A 23,015-nucleotide genomic window follows, 5' to 3' on the forward strand; every position below is an offset into this window, starting at 1 on the left:
GTGGTGCTCGAGAGCCTGGAGATAATACCTTGTCCCTTATTTACTGCTAAGCGATATTATTTTCTTTCATGGTGGCCAAAGCTTTTGGTGCCCACTTCCCCGCATTAAGACTCTCTTAAAGGGGCAGGATGTTTTTCTCCAGGTCTGTTGACAGTCCTATTTGTAAGCTCAACAAAAATTGAGTCCAATGGCACCTTTAAGAGCAACAAAGCGCGAGCTTTCGAGTGCATGCACTCTTCCTTAGACTAGACTGTTTGCAAACGGTCAGAGCAAAAATACATAAGGATTTTGCTTTGCCCCCTGTGGTCTCGTACGATTTCCCAGTTAACGATTCGGCACATTAATTTTGTGAGACTCCAACTGAAAGGACATGTTCAGTTATTGTTTTCTTGAGAGTTGGTATCGCCGTGGAAGAGTTTGATAGGCAGAGATTATGGTTGCTCTTATGAACCATTGCCAAAGAGCTTGTCATACTTCTTCGAGAATGCGAACTATTTTTATCTCCTTCTTTTAATAGGTTGAAAAAATTTTAAATTCCGGGGAGGTAAAAAACAACAACAACAACAACACACACACCTAAGAACTCCCACCCGAGTGTGTAAGTAGTATCACCCCGGGCCCTAATCACTGGCGCACTCCTCGCCTCCGCCCGAAAACATCACTTCCTTTGAAATAGCAAGCGGATTTAAATGAATCGGATATTGCTCAGAGGTCGGCTGTGCTGATCGGAGTAGCTAATCGGTTGGCATGATGAAGGTTCCCTTAGCTGCATTCTCTACTTTTTTTCTTTGCTTCTTCTGTCAGTGGTTTGTTACAGTTTCGGCTGGAGAAGGGCTTGGAAAGGGTTAGCCATCAATTTTCTGTCCTTTTTATTTTTACTTGTGTTTTATGTTACGTTAAAAAAAATCGATCAGCGGCAACATTCGGACAGCCATCAATTGTATTTTTTAAAACGAATCTTTTAAGCCTTTGCAAGTATATGATCTTGTTACTTCAGTTAGCTATCCGAGAGACGATCGGTTTCAAAAGAATAGGTACTGTAGGCCATCAGCTAATAATGAGCAACAGAAGAAGTGCGTTCACTTTGTAGAAATAAAAGCTAGAGACGGACTTAAACATGGAGAGCAAATGAAATTAATATTTATTATAAATACATCTGAGAAAAAAAGAACCTGTTATCTATTTATTAATTTTGTAACTGATCTCATGATGAAACTGAAATTAGATATATTTCATTTTAGAATAAATTTAAATACCATCATGTTTAACTGTATGATCCACCATATGCAGGCATAACAAAGTCTTAAAATCAGGATTTGAACCCCATTCCATTTTGTTTATATTTGGCTAGATTAAAAGTTCTAGAGAACTTAAAAACCTTGTCTACACTTCTGGACTACTAATAAAGGGCAGTGGACACAATCACAAAATGGCTGCCTTAGGAGGCGGAGCCAACAACACAAAATGTCAGGAAATTGTGCTATTTTATATAACTTTAATAAATAACTTTCTAAAGTTTCAGATAGGAGCTCTGATTAGCAGGATGCTTTTTAATCTGCAGAAGTACCACTGGGCAAAAGCCCAATCTAGCCTTGCTTGCTTTCTGGTAGCCCTTGGCAAGTGCCAGGAAAGGTGTTAGTGGGCACTATGCCGCCCATGGGCACCACGTTGGAGACCCCTGATAAAAAGAGTCTCAAACTCTCCTATTTTCTTAAATTTTAGGATCAGGATTGCACCTTTTCAATTGCTTCTGCTTTTAGTTTGTCACATTTTTTCATTACACATTGCTGCAACCCAACATATGCATAGGGTTTGGTTACATATGTTATTCTAACTGTCACAGCTGCTTGAGGCTCCTGAAAAACAGAATTTTTATTTTTTGAAGGGGTCCCTAGTTTCAGGCTAACTCCTTATAACAGAGAACAGTGTGCCATAATTTCCCTTATTTATGTAATGTCTAAACTCAAGTAATGTCTATTAAACTCAAGTTATGTCTATTAGCGAAATGCTGTTCTGTTTCTCTACCTGCAATTATTCAACAGGGATCTAGTGTTTAAAAGTGGAAGTGAAAAATAAATATTGCGACTTGTATACGAAGTTATTTATATTTCTTTTACATACTTTATAACAGGATTGCATCATTTAATCAATATTGTTTGGTCATTTAAATGTTATCTGTGACTATAATCAGTATTTCTCTTGAACATACAGGTACAAGATGATATCTAATTAGATATCTAATATCTAAACTGCCAGCATGGTGTAGTGGTAAGAGTGGCAATAACGAATCTGGAGAACCAGGTTTGACCCCCCCCCCACTCCTCCACATGCTGCCTGCTGGTGATCTTGGGCCTGTTCTTTTAGGGTTATCCTTGCAAACCATTTCAATAGGGTGTTTGTTATCGGGAGAGGAAAGGAAATATGTTTTTATCCTGCCCTTCTTCCAAGGAGCTCAGGGCAGTTTTCTCTCCCCCTCTTTTCTCTCTTTCTCTTGAAACAATCCTGTTTGATATATTAGGCTGAGAGAGAATGATTGGCCCAAAGTCACTTAGACTGCAATCCTAAGGATGCTTTCTCATGAACAAAATGGGGCATACTACTAAGTAGACTCGAATAGACTGGAATGAGATTCATGATAAGAAAGGGAATCTGAACCTAGGTCTCTCACAGTACTGCCTTAAGTTGTATCCTTCTGAGTCAGTGGGGTTCGAAGGCATAACTCTCCTTAGACTTAGATTCAGGTGGGTAGCCATGTTGGTCTGAAGTAGCAGAAAAACAAAGATTTATTCATGGACACTTCCTCAGATAATGGAACAGGGATCATAAGAGTACAGATATAAGACAGTAAATTATTAGCAAATTAGTAAAAAGCATAATATCCACAAATAAGTAGTACTGAATACTAAAAAAAGAAAAAAAAAAGGGGGGGGGGAAGAATGCAGTATGATCATTCCTTGCTAGAATCACACATCAGTCCTATTGGTCCAATTCTCATGGTGCCATTGGACTCAAAGTTTGTTCTCTTTAGAGTGTTTGAGTAAGACCTGAGTGCTATATCATGCTAATTCAGATGTCTAAAGAACACTATCTGATTACTCATTTAGATAATTTATTCTATTATAGCTGGTGTGCCTTAATCTGAGTAATTATTTGTACTTCCTGTGATTAATGTTATTGTTTACCACATTTTTCCTTTCAAGGTTTTGGTGATCACATTAACTGGAGAACATTAGAAGATGGGAAAAAAGAGGCAGCAGCCAGGTATGTTTTGCAATAATGGTTGCAATTGTAAGTAGGCTTGCTCCTTTAGAAAATGTCATTGTTCGTGGTGAGATTTGCTTCTACATAAATATAAGTGCAGGACAAAACTCAGAAGGCTGGTCTTACTGCTAACCAACATTCGGCACTAATATTCAAATTAGTGATCTAATTAAGTATATCATAGACTTTGGCATAGCAGAGTATTTCTGGTTCTGAGTCCTCCTTTCCCCTGCCTTTCAACTTACATGAGGGCAGTTCTGAGAGAAAAAAATCCAGTCCATTCTGTGCTCTGCACAGAATCAGGTAGCACACTTTTTATGAGAATCCCACCACAATTCTAAATAAAAAAGACCTAAAGGGTTTGGAGCTTTTAATAGTATTGTAATTTTGCACAAATAGTTTTCACATTTACAACATTTTTGAAATTGAGTGTACTTAAATCTCACAATAAGACTGAGCTTTTATTTTGCTTTGCAGTTAATGTATAGCTTTATAATGTATTTATTTATTTATATTAGCATTTATTAACCACCACTCCCGGACCCTGCCGGCTTGTGGCGGTTTACAATTAAAATCCATGAAACAATAAGAATTACAACAATAAAATACAACAGTGATGATGGCAACCCAATCCAATTCTATAATACCCCTGCCCCCTCCATGTCTGGTAAGCAGCAACACACCACCGCCCTCAGGGACCCGATCTTCCTCAGCCCAGCTTCAACAAAACGCCCGGCAGTATTACAGGCCCTACGGAACTGTCAGCTCTGTCAGGGCCCTCAGCTCTTCTCGGAGCTCATTCCACCAGGTCAGAGCCAGGACCAAAAAGGCCCTGACCCTGGTTGAGGCCAGATGTATCTCCCGGGGACTGGGGATGACCAACAGATTCAAACCTACAGAGCAAAGAGCCCTGTGGAGGGCATAAGGAGATAAGCGGCCCCTCAGATATGTGGAGCCCAGGCTGCAGATAACCTTGAACCTGATCCCAAAGCTAATTGGTAGCCAATGCAGCTGCTTCAGCACAGGATGGATATGGGCCTCCAATATGACCTGGAGAGGATGCTAGCAGCTGTATTTTGTGCCAACTGCAATTTCCAGGTCAGAGACAAAGGAAGGCCCGTCTGGAAGTGACCGTTTTGTAGATCACTGTAGCCAGGTGTTCGGAGGACAGGTAGGACGCTAGTAGCCTAGCTTGGCGGAGATGGAAAAATGCCACTTGAGCTACCTTAGTGACCTGTGCCTCCATAAATAAGGAGGCATCGAAGATCACCTCCAAATTCCTGATGGAGGATACAGTCGTAAACTGCACCCCATCCAGGCAGGGGAGATGCGCTTCCTGTTTGTGTCCCCTTCTACTCAACTTGGAGTGGTTGAGTTTCAGGTGACTCAGCCTGAGCCATCCAGACACTGCTTCCAAATAACTAGCAAATGTTTCCAGGGGGGAGTCCAGTCATTCATCCATCAGGAGATAGAGCTGGGTGTCATCCATATATTGGTGACAATCCAGTCCCAAATGCCCTACCAGCTGTGCCAGAAGGCACATATTGATGTTAAAAAGCATGGGGGAAAGAATCACCCTGAGGCACCCCACAAGGGAGCAAGAAGGGGCAAGACATCTCTTCCCCCACTGGCACCCTGTCTGCCTGTTTCTGGTGAAAGGAGATCAGCCACTGTAAGGCTGTCCCCATAATCCCTGTCCTGGCAGAGGCAGGCTAACAACTTGTCGTCAACCACATCAAACGCAGCTGACAGCATGAGGATAGTTGAACCGCCCTGATCCAGCTGGCAACCAGCACAGCCTCCACCCCATGGCCAGGACTGGTATGGATCAAGGGCCGAAGTTTCCTCCAAGAATGCCAGGAGCTGGTCCACAGCAGCCCTTTCAACCTTACCCAGAAGCACAAGATGCAAGACTGGGTGGGAGCTGGTGGGGCCATAGGGGTCCAGCAATGGTTTTCTCAGGAAGGGCTGAACCAGTGCCTCCCTCAGCCCTTCAGGGAACTCTCCCAAAGTCGAGCGGTTGACAATATCCCTCAAAAGGCCTCCTATCCGGTGGTTGCCTAATTTGAGCAGCCATGAAAGGTGGGGATCCAGGTGGCAAGTAGTCACCCTCATTGACCACAGCAACTTGTCCACTTTGTTTAATGAGAGCCGTCTGAAGCCATCAAACATCAACCCCCACGATGGCCAGAGCTTCCAGTTCATGTTCTGTATCAATTGTGGCAGGAAGGTCACGGCAGAGTGACAGGACTTTATCCATGAAAAAGCTTGCTAATGCCTCACAGCCCAAGTCCAATTTACTACTATTTTGGCACCCCTCCTTGAAGGCAGTAAGAGTCTGAACTGCCCTAAATAACTGTGCTGGGCAAGAGCTAGCTGATACATTTTCAATGCCAAAAACCTCACGCTTTGCCACCTTCGCCTTCACCCAAGCCTTCATAAGCATGCAATAAGATATTCTTGCAGCTTCATTGTGAGATTTCCTCCACACTTGCTCTATTCGTCTCACTACCTTCTTCCTCTCACGAAACTCCTGAGTATACCAAGGAGCCTGCTTGAGGCAAGGGCGGAGAGGGCACCAAGGAGTGATCTTGTCAATAGCAGCCATTGGGTGGGATTGCCAGTCCACCAAGGCCGCCAATGAGTCACTGGAGGGCATAGGGTCCTGCAAGAGCATTCAGGAATTTCTCAGGCTCTATAAGTTTCCGCAGGCAGACTAAAATATGCCCATCGCCCAAATTTTGTGCATCATTTTTAAAAGGATAGCATTGTTTAGATACATAAATGCTGTAAAGATAATTAATATACCTGGATTATTATGTGTACTTTTAAAATAATCAGATAATTAAGGGGGTTCCAATCCTATGCACATGACTGAGTTGCAAGCTGTGAGACTCACATACTGCCTTTCAGTTTTTTTAATGGTAGCATTTGGTAATTTCATTTTTTAGCTTGGCATCTATTGTGGGCGAGTCTGGACTGGTATCACTGGCAAAACTGCTTTTAGCATTTATTTATGGGGCTGGGTGACAAGTACAATGGAGCAGAAAGTATTTTATGAGAGGAAAGAAAGCATATTGCAGGATTAAGAACTTGAAAATGTAACGAGTTCACAGACCATGGCTAGGGGAAACAGGCTGAGCTGTATGGCAAGTACCTTCCAATGATGCAGGATTGAACTTCTTTTTAATAACAGCATGAATCACAAAGGTGAACTGAAAAGCCAAAACACAACTGATGAAGGGTCAAAGGGCCAGCTGGAAAGAGAGGTTCCATCTGCACCTTGCTGGCCCTACAGAGCTCTGAGCACAGTGGTACTTGACAAGGAGATGTACAATTACCACTCTGTTCCTCCTTGTATGCTGTGCTCAAGCCAGCCAGGTGTTCTCGTGCTTCTCCTCATCAGTGATGTGAAGTATGGGCTGGCAGGTAGGTGCAACCAGTAAGAAGGAGCATAAACACAAGGATATGCTCACAGTGCAGCCTGTGGGGGTCTAGTATGGTAGGTACCTTACATCTGCCCAGAGATACAGGCACCTGGCTTGGCCCAGAGCCATGAGGTCTACAGCAGGACGCTGCCTCTTTTTTTCCCCTCTGCCCGGCCAGCTCTTCAGCCCCTCTTGGCCTGCCATTTACTACCGGATTCCATGTAGTTGCCTGGGATTCTGTGGGAGACTTTTCTGTTCAACCTCCCAGGCGCGCACAAGGGGAAGGGGTCACCTCTTGAAAGGTGCTCTGTGGTGCCGGTGCCGTGCGGAAGTCCTGCCCTTTAGGGCAGCCAGTCGCTTCCGAAGCCACTGCCAGGCGTTGGGCTGGGCCCTCCGTCGCTGACTCCTTTGCGCTTCTCTCGGCCTCGCCGCAGTCGCCCGCTCACTTTCGCCTCCTCTCCTCTCCCCTCCCTCCCCCCCCCCCCCGGAAGAGACGGCGGCAACTTGCGACGCCCGCGGCTGGCTGCTGCCGTCCGGAGGGCGCGATGCCGCTGCTCATGCTGTGCGGCCTGCCGGGGAGCGGCAAGAGCAGGCGGGCTGAAGAGCTGCGGGCGGCCCTGAGCGCCGAGGAGGAGGCCGAGGCCCAGGAGGGGGCAGGCGGCGAGCGGCGGGTTTTCGTGGTGGCCGAAGCGGGGACGACGGGGGGCGGCGGCGGCAGGGCCGCGTTACGAGCGGAGGCCGAGCGGCTGCTGAGCCGGCGGGACGTGGTGATCGTAGACGCGGGCAATGAGCTGAAGAGCTTCCGCTACGAGCTCTACTGCCTCAGCAAGCACGCGGGGACCCCGCACTGCCTCGTCTTCTGCCCCGGCGGCGCTCCGTCCTCCGACCGGCCGCCCCTGGAGGCGCCCGACTCGCGCCACCGCTGGGACTGGCCTCTCTTCGCGGCGCCCGAGGAGCCCGGCGAGCCGCTGCCGCTGCCTGAGATCCGCGCCGCCCTCTTTGAGCGCCGCCCGCCGCCGCCCAACAGGTCCACGCGCTCCCAGCCCCTGCAGGCCGCCGGCTTCCTCCACCAGCTCGACCGCCTCACGCAGGACATGGTGGCCGCTCTCATGGCCGCGCAGAGGGACGGCGTCCAGCCCGGTCAGTTCGTCCCCTTGGCCGCGGCCGGACTAGGCCAGGCCTCTCAGGGGTTGCTGCTCAGCCGGCCTGTCGGCCTCGCCGAGCTCAGCAGGCTCCGCAGACAGTTTCTCAGCTATGCCAAGATGCATCCTGGAGAAGGAGAAGAGAATCTGCCCCAGCTGGGCGGCATGTTCTTACAGTACCTGAGCAGCAACTTGCAGTGATGTTGGGGTTGGGACCCTTGCCTTGCCCCCCCCCCCCGAACCCGAGGGCTGCTCTGTTGTCTTGCTAATTGATCTGTGCACATGGAGCTCCTGAGCCATTCATCAGCTAGCAAGCACAAATTTAGGCGCCTGGATCAGTGGATTTATCAGCTTCTTTGTAAACTGCTGCACTGGTTTAATGAGGGAAGTTGCCTAATGGAGGATAGCCATTGATAGCAGGAACCTACACATATCCAAATATGTGACTCTGGCCTCTTCTCTCCCCCCCCCCCCAATGGTTTTTGGCTTGGTTGATGTTTGACTTATCAATGGAGAGTCTGGTAAATTACTGCTCTGAACATAGTGGTTTGAAAGAAACATACTTCTCTGAATTTTCTTTATTTATAGCCCACCTTTTTCACTGAAGCAAGGTATTAAATAGAGGAAACTATGGAGTACTGTTACTTTAGGAAACAACTATATCAACATGCTGTTGAGCATCTGGAGCACAGCTATTACATAATTCCTCAACCCGCAAAATACTTTTTCTAATGGTTACATAAGTTAGAACAAAGAAACACAGAATTGAATTACATGGTACTGAATTTTTCTTCCCACAAGAAATGGATCCCAAATTTTAAATAGATGTGTTCTATTTTACATTTTTCCTTTATTCAGTATTGTGGTTCATTGAATAAAACTTTTAAAATACAATTCTGCTTTTCTTTCCAAGATACATTTATTGGGCACTAATATTACCAGTGAACAGTCTTAGACAAAGAAGCTGAGCTGTATTATAATACCTCTGCTAGTGATGTTTTTTCTTAGAATCATTTTAATATGTTCTGTGAACTTTCATGGGAAAACATATAAGATGCAATCCTTTCCCTCATCAGTATAGTAAAGGGTCAAACATTTACATGGAATAAGAGAAATAATCTTTCAGTTGTAGGTAGGGTTTAAGATGGGCTTTCTGAACGAGGGTTTCATGAAAACTTGGCGTTTCTTTAAAAAAAAGCACTTTATTTTCAGAAACAAGAAAAAACACAGAAATATAGATGATTATATATAACAATATTCAGTTTGCAATATAATAAACAAATAGTATATCCTGCACCAACAAACTCCCCAAAGTAAATTTATTACTGATAATCACATTCTAGATAATCTTTGTTAAAGCCCAGCCACCGAGGAGTCCCCACAATCTGTACATTCCTCTGGTGGCTTTCTATTTACCAGGTTAGTCATGGCTGCAAGATTTCTCATATGCTCCAACCAAGGATCTACTCCGGGCAGCTCTTGTTGCTTCATCTTAATGCTATAATGATTTTTGCTGTTGCATTCGCATGAAAAAATTTTTCCCAGCTTTTATAAGCAAATTAGAAGGCAGTATTCTTAACAACATAAATTTTGGCTCCAATGGAAATTTAATCTGAAATCCTAGAGTTTCTTGACAGCCCTGGAAAGGTTTCTGGAATGGGTGAGAGTTAATTAATTTTTGAAAAAAATGTTAAACACTTATTGTGCAATGTGACGATACATGGCCATGTTGACCCGTTCCCTCTCACAAAATGGCCAGTTATGGGCTTGGGAAGGGTGGGAAGGGGGGGGCTGGTTGGGCATGTACACAGCGATGTCTCCCAACCATGTTCTGAATGATTGCGTCACTTCTGGGGTTTCTTGAGGCCTGAAGAATGGTTCAGGAGCTTATCAACAGTAAAAAAAAAGTTGAGAAAAGCTGATTTAAGATTAGCCTGTTGCCTGAAAGTCCGTTACATCCAGGATTGCAATTGGCGGTAGCGGTGGGTTCCCCCAGGGGGGCCTGCCACTGCCCGACCTACCATTGTGGCTCGTGGCAGGGCCAATGCCTTGGCAGGCAGGTGGTGGGGCGTGCAACAATTGAGCTGGGTGTCGTGCTGGCATGTGGCAGCCAAGCCGGTAGCCCCGCTGCCAGCTGGGGCAAAAGCTGCGCTGCCGGTTGGCCTACCGCAGCTGCTGGTGGCCAGATTGATTGGCAGTGAAGGCATGGTATTGCGGCGTCTGGCCATGAGGCTGGCTGACCGCCTCGCGGCCAGCTTCTGGAGGTTGGTGCTCCAGGAGCTGGCCCAATTTGGCCATGCCCAGCTTTGTGCCCAGCTTGGCCCGTGCAGGCAGGAGCACAGGCTGGACACCAGGACGTGTCCCATACAGCAGTGGTCCCCAACCTTTTTATCACCGGGGACCACTTAACGCCTTCTACTGAGGCCCGGTGTGGGGGGGGTAGTTTATTCCTCTACTCTCAACCACTGCCCTAGCGCTCTCTGATCGCTATGGTAGTGTTTAAACATCCCTTCAAAATAAGATACAGACACGCCACAACAATGAAGTGTGTTGTAAAGGGCGGGGGGGGGGGGGAGAAGGCATCCTTCGGGGCCCACCTCCAATTCCTAGTCACAAAATCCCTAGTCACAAAATATACATTTTTTATTAGCCCCTTAAATCCACCCAGATTTTGTGACTAGGGATGGCTCTTACATTATATTTGTAAATCATAGTCATGACCCTACTAGTCACTTGCACATCTAGAGCCTGATTAATAGAAAACTGTTCTTATGCATTCAGGACCTAGTTGGTAGAGATACAGCTCTAATATTAATACCAGCTCTTGCCAATTTTCTGACTATTTTTGTAGTAATTAAAAGATTGCTTCTTAACAACTATTGCTTACCCCAATACTTATTGGTATTATACAGAAATGTACCTCATGAAAGGGAAAAGGTGTATGGGATTGTTTAATAGCAGTACAAATCCCTTGCAGAGTTACTTCAGTTTATGCTCATAGATCCCATTAGGTTTAGACTGGTATAACTATATGGGATTGTGCTGCAGAACGCCTTCTTAAGCTGCAAAGGAGTTTTTAAACAGTGGCAGAAAGTAAACAATTGGAAATAGTTTGTATTTATAGTGGCTGTATATTCAACAAAAAGTCTTGCAGTTTCATACTTTAAAATTTAATTAGCTTTTCCATCTCCATACTAGAAAGTAAAATAAAAGCAATTTTATTTATGTGATTTCATTTTCACCCATTAGGGAACCAAATAGGCTAACCTATATCATTATTTATTTTATCCTCAAAGCAACTCTGTAAGGTAGGTTAGATTGAGAGTGTGTGCCCAAGGTCACCTAGGAAGAAGAGGAGGAGGGGGTTGGTTGATTAGAAGTCCCAACTCAACTAGTACGATACGATAACATTTATTGTATGTAGCCAAAGGCGATTACAAAACACAATTAAAACAATATGGCACAAATATAAATAAATAAAACAATATTTCTCCAATATTGTGTACCTAAAAATGTAAACATAGAATCATAGAGTTGGAAGGGGCCATACAGGCCATCTAGTCCAACCCCCTGCTCAACGCAGGATTAGCCCTAAGCATCCTAAAGCATCCAAGAAAAGTGTGTATCCAACCTTTGCTTGAAGACTGCCAGTGAGGGGGAGCTCACCACCTCCTTAGGTAGCCTATTCCACTGCTGAACTACTCTGACTGTGAAAAACTTTTTCCTGATATCTAGCCTATATCGTTGTACTTGAAGTTTAAACCCATTACTGCGTGTCCTTTCCTCTGCAGCCAACAGAAACAGCATCCTGCCCTCCTCCAAGTGACAACCTTTCAAATACTTAAAGAGGGCTATCATGTCCCCTCTCAACCTCCTTTTCTCCAAGCTGAACATTCCCAAGTCCCTCAACCTATCTTCATAGGGCTTGGTCCCTTGGCCCCAGATCATCTTCGTCGCTCTCCTCTGTACCCTTTCAATTTTATCTACGTCCTTCTTGAAGTGAGGCCTCCAGAACTGCACACAGTACTCCAGGTGTGGTCTTACCAGTGCCGTATACAATGGGACTATGACATCTTGTGATTTTGATGTGATGCCTCTGTTGATACAGCCCAAAATGGCATTTGCCTTTTTTACCGCTGCATCACACTGCCTGCTCATGTTTAGTTTACAATCCACAAGTACCCCAAGGTCTCGTTCACATACAGTGTTACCTAGAAGCGTATCCCCCATCCAGTAGGCATGCTTTTCATTTTTCTGACCCAGATGCAGAACTTTACACTTTATTAAATTGCATCTTGTTCTCATTTGCCCATTTTTCCATTGTGTTCAGATCTCGTTGAACTCTGTCTCTATCTTCCGGAGTATTTGCCAGTCCTCCCAATTTGGTGTCATCTGCAAACTTGATGAGTAGTCCCTCCACCCCCTCATCTAGATCATTAATAAATATGTTAAAAAGTACCGGGCCAAGCACCGAGCCCTGAGGTACCCCGCTACTCACCTCTCTCCAGTCTGATGAAACACCTTTGACAACAACTCTTTGAGTGCGGTTCTCTAACCAATTCCCTATCCACCTATCTGAAAATCCAGATTGCAGTCCTTCAATTTATCCATCAGAACATCATGGGGCACCTTGTCAAAAGCTTTACTAAAATCCAAGTAAATGACATCAACCAAATTTCCCCGATCCAGCAAACCTGTTACTTGGTCAAAAAAGGAAACCAGGTTGGTCTGGCAGGACCTGTTGGAGACAAATCCATGCTGACTTCCTTGGATCACCAAATTGTCCTCCAGATGTTTGCAGATCGCTCCCTTTAATATCTGCTCCATTATCTTCCCCACAACAGAGGTCAGACTCACTGGTCTGTAGTTTCCCGGGTCATCCTTCCTCCCTTTTTTGAAGATTGAATCATAGAATCATAGAATCATAGAGTTGGAAGGGGCCATACAGGCCATCTAGTCCAACCCCCTGCTCAACGCAGGATTAGCCCTAAGCATCCCAAAGCATCCAAGAAAAGTGTGTATCCAACCTTTGCTTGAAGACTGCCAGTGAGGGGGCGCTCACCACCTCCTTAGGCAGCTTATTCCACTGCTGAACGACTCTGACTGAGAAAAACTTTTTCCTGATATCTAGCCTATATCGTTGTACTTGAAGTTTAAACCCATTACTCCGTGTCCTTTCCTCTGCAGCCAGCAGAAACAGCATCCTGCCCTCCTCCAAGTGACAACCTTTCAAATACTTAAAGAGGGCTATCATGTCCCCTCTCAACCTCCTTTTCTCCAGGCTGAACATTCCCAAGTCCCTCAACCTATCTTCATAGGGCTTGGTCCCTTGGCCCCAGATCATCTTCGTCGCTCTCCTCTGTACCCTTTCAATTTTATCTACGTCCTTCTTGAAGTGAGGCCTCCAGAACTGCACACAGTACTCCAGGTGTGGTCTTACCAGTGCCGTATACAATGGGACTATGACATCTTGTGATTTTGATGTGATGCCTCTGTTGATACAGCCCAAAATGGCATTTGCCTTTTTTACCGCTGCATCACACTGCCTGCTCATGTTTAGTTTACAATCCACAAGTACCCCAAGGTCTCGTTCACACACAGTGCTACCTAGAAGCGTATCCCCCATCCAGTAGGCATGCTTTTCATTTTTCTGACCCAGATGCAGAACTTTACACTTATCTTTATTAAATTGCATCTTGTTCTCATTTGCCCATTTTTCCATTGTGTTCAGATCTCGTTGAAATCTGTCTCTATCTTCCGGAGTATTTGCCAGTCCTCCCAATTTGGTGTCATCGGCAAACTTGATGAGTAGTCCCTCCACTCCCTCATCTAGATCATTAATAAATATGTTAAAAAGTACCGGGCCGAGCACCGAACCCTGAGGTACCCCGCTACTCACCTCTCTCCAGTCTGATGAAACACCATTGACAACAACTCTTTGAGTGCGGTTCTCTAACCAATTCCCTATCCACCTAACGATCTGAAAATCCAGATTGCAGTCCTTCAACTTATCCATCAGAACATCATGGGGAACCTTGTCAAAAGCTTTACTAAAATCCAAGTAAATGACATCAACCAAATTTCCCCGATCCAGCAAACCTGTTACTTGGTCAAAAAAGGAAACTAGGTTGGTCTGGCAGGACCTGTTGGAGACAAATCCATGCTGACTTCCTTGGATCACCAAATTGTCCTCCAGATGTTTGCAGAATTGGAATAACATTTGCTCTCTTCCAGTCCTCCGGGACATCTCCAGTCCTTAAAGAGGTTCCGAAGATGATGGACAAGGGCTGTGCAAGTTCTCTGGAAAGTTCTTTGAGTACTCTCGGGTGCATTTCATCCGGACCAGGGGATTTGAACTCATTCAGTGCAGCTAAATGCCTCTCGACAACCTCTCTATCCATGTTAACCTGCCACCCAGACACTGTCCTTTGGCTATGGCCATCACTAGATGTGCATAAACACTTTGACCTTTGGGAAAAAACAGATGTAAAATAGGCACTAAGCCTTTCTGCTTTCTCTGCATCTTCCGTTAGAGTTTGTCCATCCGCACCCAACAGTGGGCCTATTGCCTCCTTTACTTTACGTTTGGTCCTCACATAACTGAAAAATCTTTTCTTGTTACATTGGGCTTCCCTGGCCAATCTTAGCTCACTCTCAGCTTTGGCCTTTCTGATGATTGACAACATGGACAACTTAGTTACAATAAAAGGAATAAAATGGTGTATCAAGGTGGAGGCTCCTGTAAAAATGCATTAGCTCGAATCTTCCTGGCAGCCAGAGCAAAAAGTGCCACCCTATAAGAGATATATGGGTCGACATCTGATAACAGATAGGTGACTTTATTAAAATCAGAAATAGGGTGAGAGTTTGGTAATAACTTGGCAAGGAATTTGCCCCTGGGTTTGGAGTACAGGGGACAAGCCAAAACTCAACTAGTACACCAAGCTGTCTCTTAACCACTATACCAAGGTTCCTTGGAAGAGAGGGGATTCATACATGGGCACAAAACATATGATTTATTAATGTCATTATGTTCTTATGTTGTTATTGTATTGTTGATTGTCCATTTTAATGGGGTTTTAGCTGGACTTTCTGTAACCCACCACAAGCCTCTTGGGAGTGGCAGGTAACAAATTAAATAATAATAATAAATAATTCAGTACAATGCTTATTGTGGAAACTGCAGCGGATGGCTGCAGTGTTCTGAAGAATTAATTGAAAATATCTGCATGTTAACTAGGTATTAGTTAGAAATCAGTTAACATCTGCTTATTCGGACATACAGAATTATCTTCAACACAACAAAGTTTGAGTTCAATAGCACCTTTAAGACCAACTATATTTTATTCTGGGTATATGCTTTTTTGTGCATGCACCTAAAAGCTTATACCCAGAATAAAATATAGTTGGTCTTAAGGGTGCCACTGAACTCAAATTTTGTTCTCCTGCTTCAGTTTGAACCCCCCCCCCCAATCTGTCTTCAACAGTAAGTCAAAGTATTTATAAGGTGGACTGGTATAGGAAGATACATTTCATTATATAGTTGCTGGTAAATTGGATACTTTTGTTCATGGAGGGAGACTTAGACAGGGTCCGTATTGTACAATTCCCACTTCAATTTACCTCTCTACTTACTGCTGACCTAAAGTAAATAGATTAGGTTTGAAAAAATCCTATTGCAATCCATGAGACTTAATTCCTAGTAAAAATGCAAAGTACACTGCAGGTCTGTTGTTAGGTCTAGATGTCCTCATCTGGAAATAAAGTGTCAACAAGATTTTCCTTATAGAAAACACATTTAGAAATCATATCAAGGGAGCTGAAATATACTAACTCTTTCTCTCTGTATGTGTTTTCTTGGTCTTTTTTAGTGGATTGCCTATCATGATAATCATTCACAAATCTTGGTGTGGTGCTTGTAAAGGTAAGATAAACTATCTCTCCATGATAGCCAAGACCTTATTACACTTTCAGTTCATAGGGTATGATCCTAAGTGAAAAGTCTGAACAAGATTTTTTAGTTAATATTGTCTCTTTTTAAAAGTTCAGAGTTAACTCGTGCTTAAGTATTAACATTTGGTATGTCCTGAATAGTTTAACTTGGTAAAGTCTCTCCTCACCCCAATATGGTGGTGAAATTGAAGGCAGTCTCTTATTCCTATGTAGTGGATTCAAATAGGGTTTTTTCATTGAGAATAGACATTTTTCACTAGAAATATTGGTTAGTGTTTATCCCTCTGGATTTGTTTGAAGGCATTTTGCAGAGAGCATTGTCCTGTTTTGTTCAAATTATACAGTTTTGGAGCGGTGCTATTTGCGTGTCTGGCTTTTCTAAACACTGTAACCATGAGAGGATATGTGATTGTATATATATGTGTGTATCCACATATAACACACATTCTAAAGTATTACAGGAGTATATTTATAATACTTTTGAAATCATTATTTAGAAAACTGCTTTCCCTAAAAAGCTCAAAGCAGCTCACAGTAAAAGTCCATTGCCAATGAAGGGAAAATCAAACCTCAGAAAGTCAAACCGAAACCTTTGCGTGCTGCCCTCTGAAATTAATCAGCTTTGGCCTCCCAGAAAGGAGATCTTGTCACAGATTCTGTTTCCCTCAACCTATTAAAAATAAACAGTGCCATACTAACAGCAGCTGACATTTGCACTGAATACAAAGAAGGAACAGTGAGTGAGAACTGATCTTCCAAGTAGAATTGTCTTACACATTAATTCAGGAAGAGATGATCAAACAAGAATTGAATTTATTGGAAAAATGAGTGACAATTAGATATGCTTATGTCCTGTGATAACAATGAAGACAAGTCAGTCACGACTAGTTTATGCTCAGTCGATTTTAGTAGGATTGGAGCACAGGTAATTGTAGTGAGATCAGAGCTGTTGTGTTAAAGATGTGTGTAGAAATTATATCATTGATTTGGTCATTGTTTCCACTTTTACCTAATTGTATATCTTTAATTCTCATAGCTTTAAAACCAAAGTTTGCCGAATCTAAGGAAATCTCAGAACTTGCCCATAACTTTGTGATGGTCAACCTTGAGGTAAAGTCAGTTTAGGTTAAGTCTTTTCTGTGATACTAGATTGGAATGGTTTTTCATTTTTTTTTCTTTCTGACATTCACATACATTCATAATCTGAATCTGAACATATAAATAAAACAGGAAGAGGGAGCTGGGAGGAGTTGGAACTCATCACCAACCAATCAGGAAGGCTGTCCTAGCTGTCCCTTCCCTGATCGGCCGTCCATCCAACAAACGGCCAATCAGGAGGGATGTCCCACCCCTGGCAGCATAGTGGGAGTGGGGGAAGGAGGGAGGTGCTTACCCCCGCCAGTGCTTACCCCTGCCCTGAGTGGCCATGGCCTCGCCAGGCTTCAGTGGCACTGCTGAGGGAGAGAAGGCAAGCCAGTCCACACTAGTGCTTCCGCTGCCCTACGCAGCTCCGTTTGCAGCCTTGCCAGACCTCATCAGGGCTGCCTGGGGCAGCAGGGGGAGGAGCGGAGTCCTTGCCATTGCTTACCCCCCCCCCAAGGCCTCTCTCCACCAGCACTCTCCCACCCCTGCCCTAGAGAGGCCTTAGTGAGCCTTTTTGGGGTAGTGGGGGGAGGAGTGGAATCCCTGCCAGTGCTACCCCCCACCCTCCCCCTGGCTGGGGGGGGGGTCCCTAGTGCTCCTTGTATTTTTAGGTACAATGGGCTTTTTTGCTAGTGTAGATATAAAATACTGTTCATATGTCCCAATATGTCCCCTGGAGGGAACTATGCTTGGCAAACAAAAACTTGCTGGTGATCCTTAGCCCCAAGGATGTGCGCTTGGTCTCAATTCTGATTCCAACTTGGTGGAATGAGTTGCTTGTTAAGATCCAGGCCCTGGCAAAACTGTTGAAATTCCACAGGGCCAACAAGATGGCACTCTTCTACCAGGCCAGCACTCTTCCAGGATGACTGAGACCAAAAGAGTCTGAAGTTTTATTGACCTCTTTCCACTTTCTCTTTCATTGCTCCCCCTATTTTTATGTCATCTCCAGTCTGGGGTAGCAGGGTGTGGGATTTTAAATTGTATTTTATTGTAATATTATTATTGTAACTTACTTTATTGGATGTTTTATTGTTGTGAACTACCACAAGTCCATATGGGGAGGGACAGTACAGAAATTAAAATTTATTTTTATATTTCTAAAGAAAGAACTCTTGTTTGTTGATTTTGTATATTTTGAACTGTTGTCAGAGCTGTGTTTTGCTATTTTTTTGCAAAAGAACACTGTCACAAGTAGAAGCAAGTACGGTAATTTGTCTTCTTTTCAAGCATTTATACTTTCTAAAACTAAGCAACTTTTGACAGCTTGAAGTAAACTTTTAAGATGGATTATGTATACAAAAACAGTGTTATTGTTCTTTTATTGTCACCATCTATTTGCAGGATGAAGAAGAACCAAAGGATGAAGCTTTTAGTCCTGATGGTGGTTACATTCCTAGAATCCTTTTCATGGGTAAGCATATCAGAATAATTGCTTTTTGCTCTTGGGTTTCCTTTGTTACTAGTGCAGGGATATTTACCTGTTCTCTCCATTCCACAGATCCCAGTGGAAATATCCATCCAGAAATCATAAATGAGAGAGGAAACCCAAGTTATAAGTATTTCTATACAAATGCTGAACAAGGTAGGAATGGATTGGGTCCAAATGGCATTCCAGATCACTTGACTAGAGCATGGTAAACATTCTGATGAATTTTGCCAATTTTACCTTTAACAAGGAAGGTGGAGACACAGATTGTACCTTCTAAGGCTAATGATGAGAGATTGCTATGGAGGGGCAGCGGAAATGATCATACACTGATGTTGCTTTTGGTTTCTGCAGTATAACTGGAATCTAAAGGGCCACATGTGAGCAATCAGGCATATTGCAGATCTTCAGAGTCTCACCACAAGGTTATCAGTATCCAGAATAAACATACATGGAGGCATAGGGGAATCTTGTAAGAGGTTTCTAGTTCAGCAATGAGAGATTGGAACCCAAATTAAACATCACTAAAGCCTCCTTGCCAGTGGATAGATGCATGGGGCTCTTTGGATCCCAGCTGGCCACAAACTTGAATGTACTCTTTGAGATGCTCAGAAAAGGCAATCTGAAACGCCACTTATCTGCTTTAGTAAATCTGTACCATCAGTAAGGTCTACTGCAGATGTAGTTGAGCTGGTTCCCTTGAGATAATGTTCTGTTACAGTTACCTAGGCTTTAGATCTCTCCTGCTAAGGTGAATATAAAAAGTATTAATCAATTTCATGTGCATTATTTACAGCCATTTCTTAGGAAGATAAAATTGAGACTGTTGGTGATGAATTGGCATAGCAATGTCAATATATGCTTAACAATGTTCAAATATATAACATTGTATTTTTATGGAGGTGGTTTTGAATTAACAGATTGACGAACCTGTTTGAATGAAGAAGAATTTGGGATCCATGTTGTATATCATCTCACTTTGAACTATTAGAACTATGACGTACTTAAAAGACTGTTTCTATTACTAGGTTTTTTGGGGGGGAGGGGGCGACACACAATGAGAATTTTAGAAGTCTTTCACTAAAGGGTTGACAGTAGTCAGCGAGTTTCCAATCCTATTCTCTTGTTTACTTGTCTGGATCCCCCCCACATAGGAGTGTGGACTTTGCCACCCCACCCCTGCCCAATGCTGACACTGCCCAGACCCACCTGCATGCTGTTCAAGGTGGACCATTGGCTCTAGGGAGTAAGGAGCCCAACAAGGACACCATGTGAGAGCTGTGGCAATGCCAGCCCAACAGCAATGAAGATCCCTGGCAGGGAAGCAGCCCTCTTCTTGGGGGTCAGCCGGTGGGGCTTCCAGGCCAGGAGAGGCAGCTTGGACAGCTTCCATTCACCATGAAAGGGGGCAGAGGATACCAGGAAGACACTAGACTGAAGGGCAGGGTTAATCAAAGCTCAGAGGGAGGGGGAAGAGAGAAGGAGGATGCTAGGATAGGAGGGGTGATGAAAAGCAGGGCCAGATACTGGGGAGTGGAGGAGGAGAGTGGAAGACCCCAGGAGAGAGAAAGGCAAGGATACAGAGACAAGGATACAGAGAGACCAGGAAGGTACGCAGGTGAGTGGACAGTCAGGGAAACCCTTGGCAAAGTCCCCCCCCCCCCGGTAGGACTTAGAAACCTGATTTGTCCCCACTCAGCCTAGCCATGTCCAACAGAAGGTTCACCAATGAGGTCCTGGAGGCCCACCTGCAAGGGGTAGTTGAGAATGCGGATCCTGCATCAGCACCCCCACCTCCTGTTCTCAACACTGCTGTCAGGTGTAAAAGAACAGACAATGGTTGAATTTAAATAATATGAATAATGAAGGGGAAAAAGAAAAGGATTGTATTGGTATATAAATTACTGTTTACTTTTCATGGGTGCATTTGCTCTATAAACTTCTTAGTACTTAGTGTTATTAATATTTTCTGTAGTTAATCTATTATATGAAATGAAACAAGTATGATCTTTTATTCTAAATATATTACAGTTATCCAAGGAATGAAAGAGGCTGAAACAAAGCTGACAGGTGATGCTTTCAAGAACAAACATCTTGGAGATGAGTTATAATCCAGCAGAGATGTGTTTTATATAAATTTGAAATCCAAGATAGTATGATTGTTTATCCTTACTAAATACTTAAGAAATTGTAGCTGTACTGGAAAGATCTTTTCCTATTGATAACTTCTTAGATCAAATACTTTCTAATTTTTGTCATAAAATAAAATCAAGTAAAGCATTATTTTCTCTCTTGTTTACACCGAGATGCCTATTTATAGGAGAAATAAAGCTAAATTACTTGTATTATTTAACAAAACAATCCCTTGATCCTGACAAATTTTTAAAAAATTTCACAGGTATTTAAGGTGTAACTATTCTTTTTAAATTGCATTTTAAAAATATTAGAATATGCATGATTTGTAGTGAGGACATTAGTCTTGCAGGATAATCGCCTTGACTTTTCTCCTGAACAAACTTCCTATGAAGTCCTCACTTCAGTAAAGACTTCCAAGTACGAATTTTAGGATTCTACTCTTGGGTTTAATTCCTTCCTTATGAATTATAACCACATATGTGAACCTTTGTACAAAGCCAAATGAATTTGCCATGGACAGTTCATAAAGTAGTTTTCTGGTCCCTTTTAGAAAAAGCATGAAGAATATTGGATGTATAAATGTATCTCTCTTCTAATAGAACTACCTGCCCTCTTGCCTGTGTTTGGCCAGAAACATAACTCTTACATTGTATATTCATATATTTTGTAAGCAGAAGAGAGATAACATATTCAAGTATTTTGTGCATTAATCTACTCTTATTTGTGGAATGTTCTTTTCTCATCACATTGTTCTGTATTTTTGTACCAGGGTAAAAAAAATACAATAAAATTGTTTTTTTGATTTTTTTTCTTATTTTTCAATTTTCTCTCAAATAATATCTCTTTTTGGGAACCATAAGTTTGGTGTTGAAATTGTGTATTTCTTATTGAATGTATCTTCTCCTTTACAAAGTTTATATATAGGATATCTGTAGTCTTAATGTCCAGTACCATGCATTAAGAGACCATAGTTGTAGTCCAAAGAACACATTCCTGGACTATTGACTCTTCCAGAATTGCTCAGGGTGGGTAACAGAATTCATAAAAACATCATATAAAAATAGGTTAAACATTGGTATTTCCAGTCAGAAAGAGTTTGGCATCAGGAGCTGGTCTTTCTTTCTTTCAGTGGTGAGGACAGAATTCATTGGTGCGTGTTGTTTCAGGCCTTGACCGTAAGCTTGGTGGAATAGCTCGGTCTTACAGGTTACTGGTTAAAGTCCCACGGAGCCCTGATCTCCCTCGGAAGCACATTCCACCTGGCTGGGGCCAGGGTCGAAAGGCCAATCTCACCTCCCTTGGGCTAGGCATCCTGAGCAGGTGTTTTCCCATAGATTTTAATGCTGTTAAGGGAATAGAAGGGAAAAGACAATTCCATTGATATGCCAATCCAAGACCGTTTAGGACTTTGAAGGTTAACACCAGAACCTTGAACCTGATTTGGTCTACAATCTGGAGGCAGTGCAGCTGGGAGAGCGCTAGTATTATATGTGCCCTCCATTGAGTCACACTGAGGACTCAGGCCATTGCATTTTGGACCAGGTGGAGTTTCCAAAGCAGTCTTAAGGGCAGCCCAGCATAAAGAGTGTTGTAGAAGTCTAGTCTAGTGACTGTCACATGGATCACTCTGGCTAGATCTGGCTCTAAGAGATAAGGTGCAAGGTCTCTTGACTGGCACACATGGAAGAATGCCAGGCGAGCTGTCTTCATGATTTGGGCCTCCATTAACAAGGAGGGATCCAAAATCATGCTAATTGGTGTTAACTGCACTCTGTCAAGCATTGGAAGCTGCATCACCTGTCTCTCTGCATGTCAGCCCAACCAGAGGACCTCTGTCTCTGCTTGAGCCAATCCACCACAGTCTTCAGACAACCAGCCAGGTTGTTCATTGGTGTTGAGAGATGATTGTCCATTCACTGAAATAGCTGGATGTCATCAGCCACCCCAAAACTGGATCAGCTGGGTGAGGGGGCTCATATAGATATTAAATATCATTAGGGAGAGTATGGCTCCCTATGAGACCCCACAATTGAGGGTCTTGCACTGGGATATACTCCCCACTACTGCCAACTTCTGTCCCCAACTAGAGAGAGGACTCCAGCCATTTCAAGACTGTCTAATCCCAGTGTTGGCTAGGCATTTATGACTATTCATCTGTTCTGAAGTTCTACTATGGCAAACTTAACTTTATTCATTCTCATTTTAAATAAAATAATTTATGGTTCCAAAGAAACTTTCACCTCTTAAACAAAATAACAATTGTACATGGAACACCTAATATATTTATTGCGCACAAAGACAAGCTATACTATATACTGGCCAAATGAAGTCATGACAATCATTTTTGAAAAATGTGTGTTCTGCTGTAATTTTTGCTGTTCAGTGTCCCTCTTGATACTATCTAATATTATTATTAATCTTGATCACTTAAAGATATGTTTTATTGTGAACTGCCTTGAGCTGGCTGGTCCAGGAGGGGTGGTATACGGCCTAATAAATAAACAAATAAAATATGTCCTGCAA

General features: G+C 43.3%; 2 protein-coding genes across 2 annotated transcripts; both read left to right on the forward strand.

Moving 5' to 3' along the window:
* Positions 1 to 669: 669 nt before the first annotated feature.
* Positions 670 to 21,294, forward strand: TXNDC12 (thioredoxin domain containing 12). The gene is made up of 7 exons (XM_077333762.1): positions 670 to 844; positions 3,201 to 3,261; positions 15,703 to 15,755; positions 16,821 to 16,894; positions 18,272 to 18,341; positions 18,429 to 18,512; positions 20,388 to 21,294. The coding sequence occupies exons 1-7, from the start codon at positions 748 to 750 to the stop codon at positions 20,465 to 20,467; spliced, it is 519 nt and encodes a 172-aa protein (XP_077189877.1). The 5' UTR covers positions 670 to 747; the 3' UTR covers positions 20,468 to 21,294.
* Positions 6,831 to 8,725, forward strand: KTI12 (KTI12 chromatin associated homolog). The gene has a single exon (XM_077333760.1). It carries the CDS (start codon positions 7,235 to 7,237, stop codon positions 8,030 to 8,032), a length of 798 nt encoding a protein of 265 aa, XP_077189875.1. The 5' UTR covers positions 6,831 to 7,234; the 3' UTR covers positions 8,033 to 8,725.
* Positions 21,295 to 23,015: the final 1,721 nt, after the last annotated feature.

This window comes from Paroedura picta, chromosome 4 (genome assembly GCF_049243985.1).
Source record: "Paroedura picta isolate Pp20150507F chromosome 4, Ppicta_v3.0, whole genome shotgun sequence".
NCBI classification, from domain to species: Eukaryota; Metazoa; Chordata; class Lepidosauria; order Squamata; family Gekkonidae; genus Paroedura; species Paroedura picta.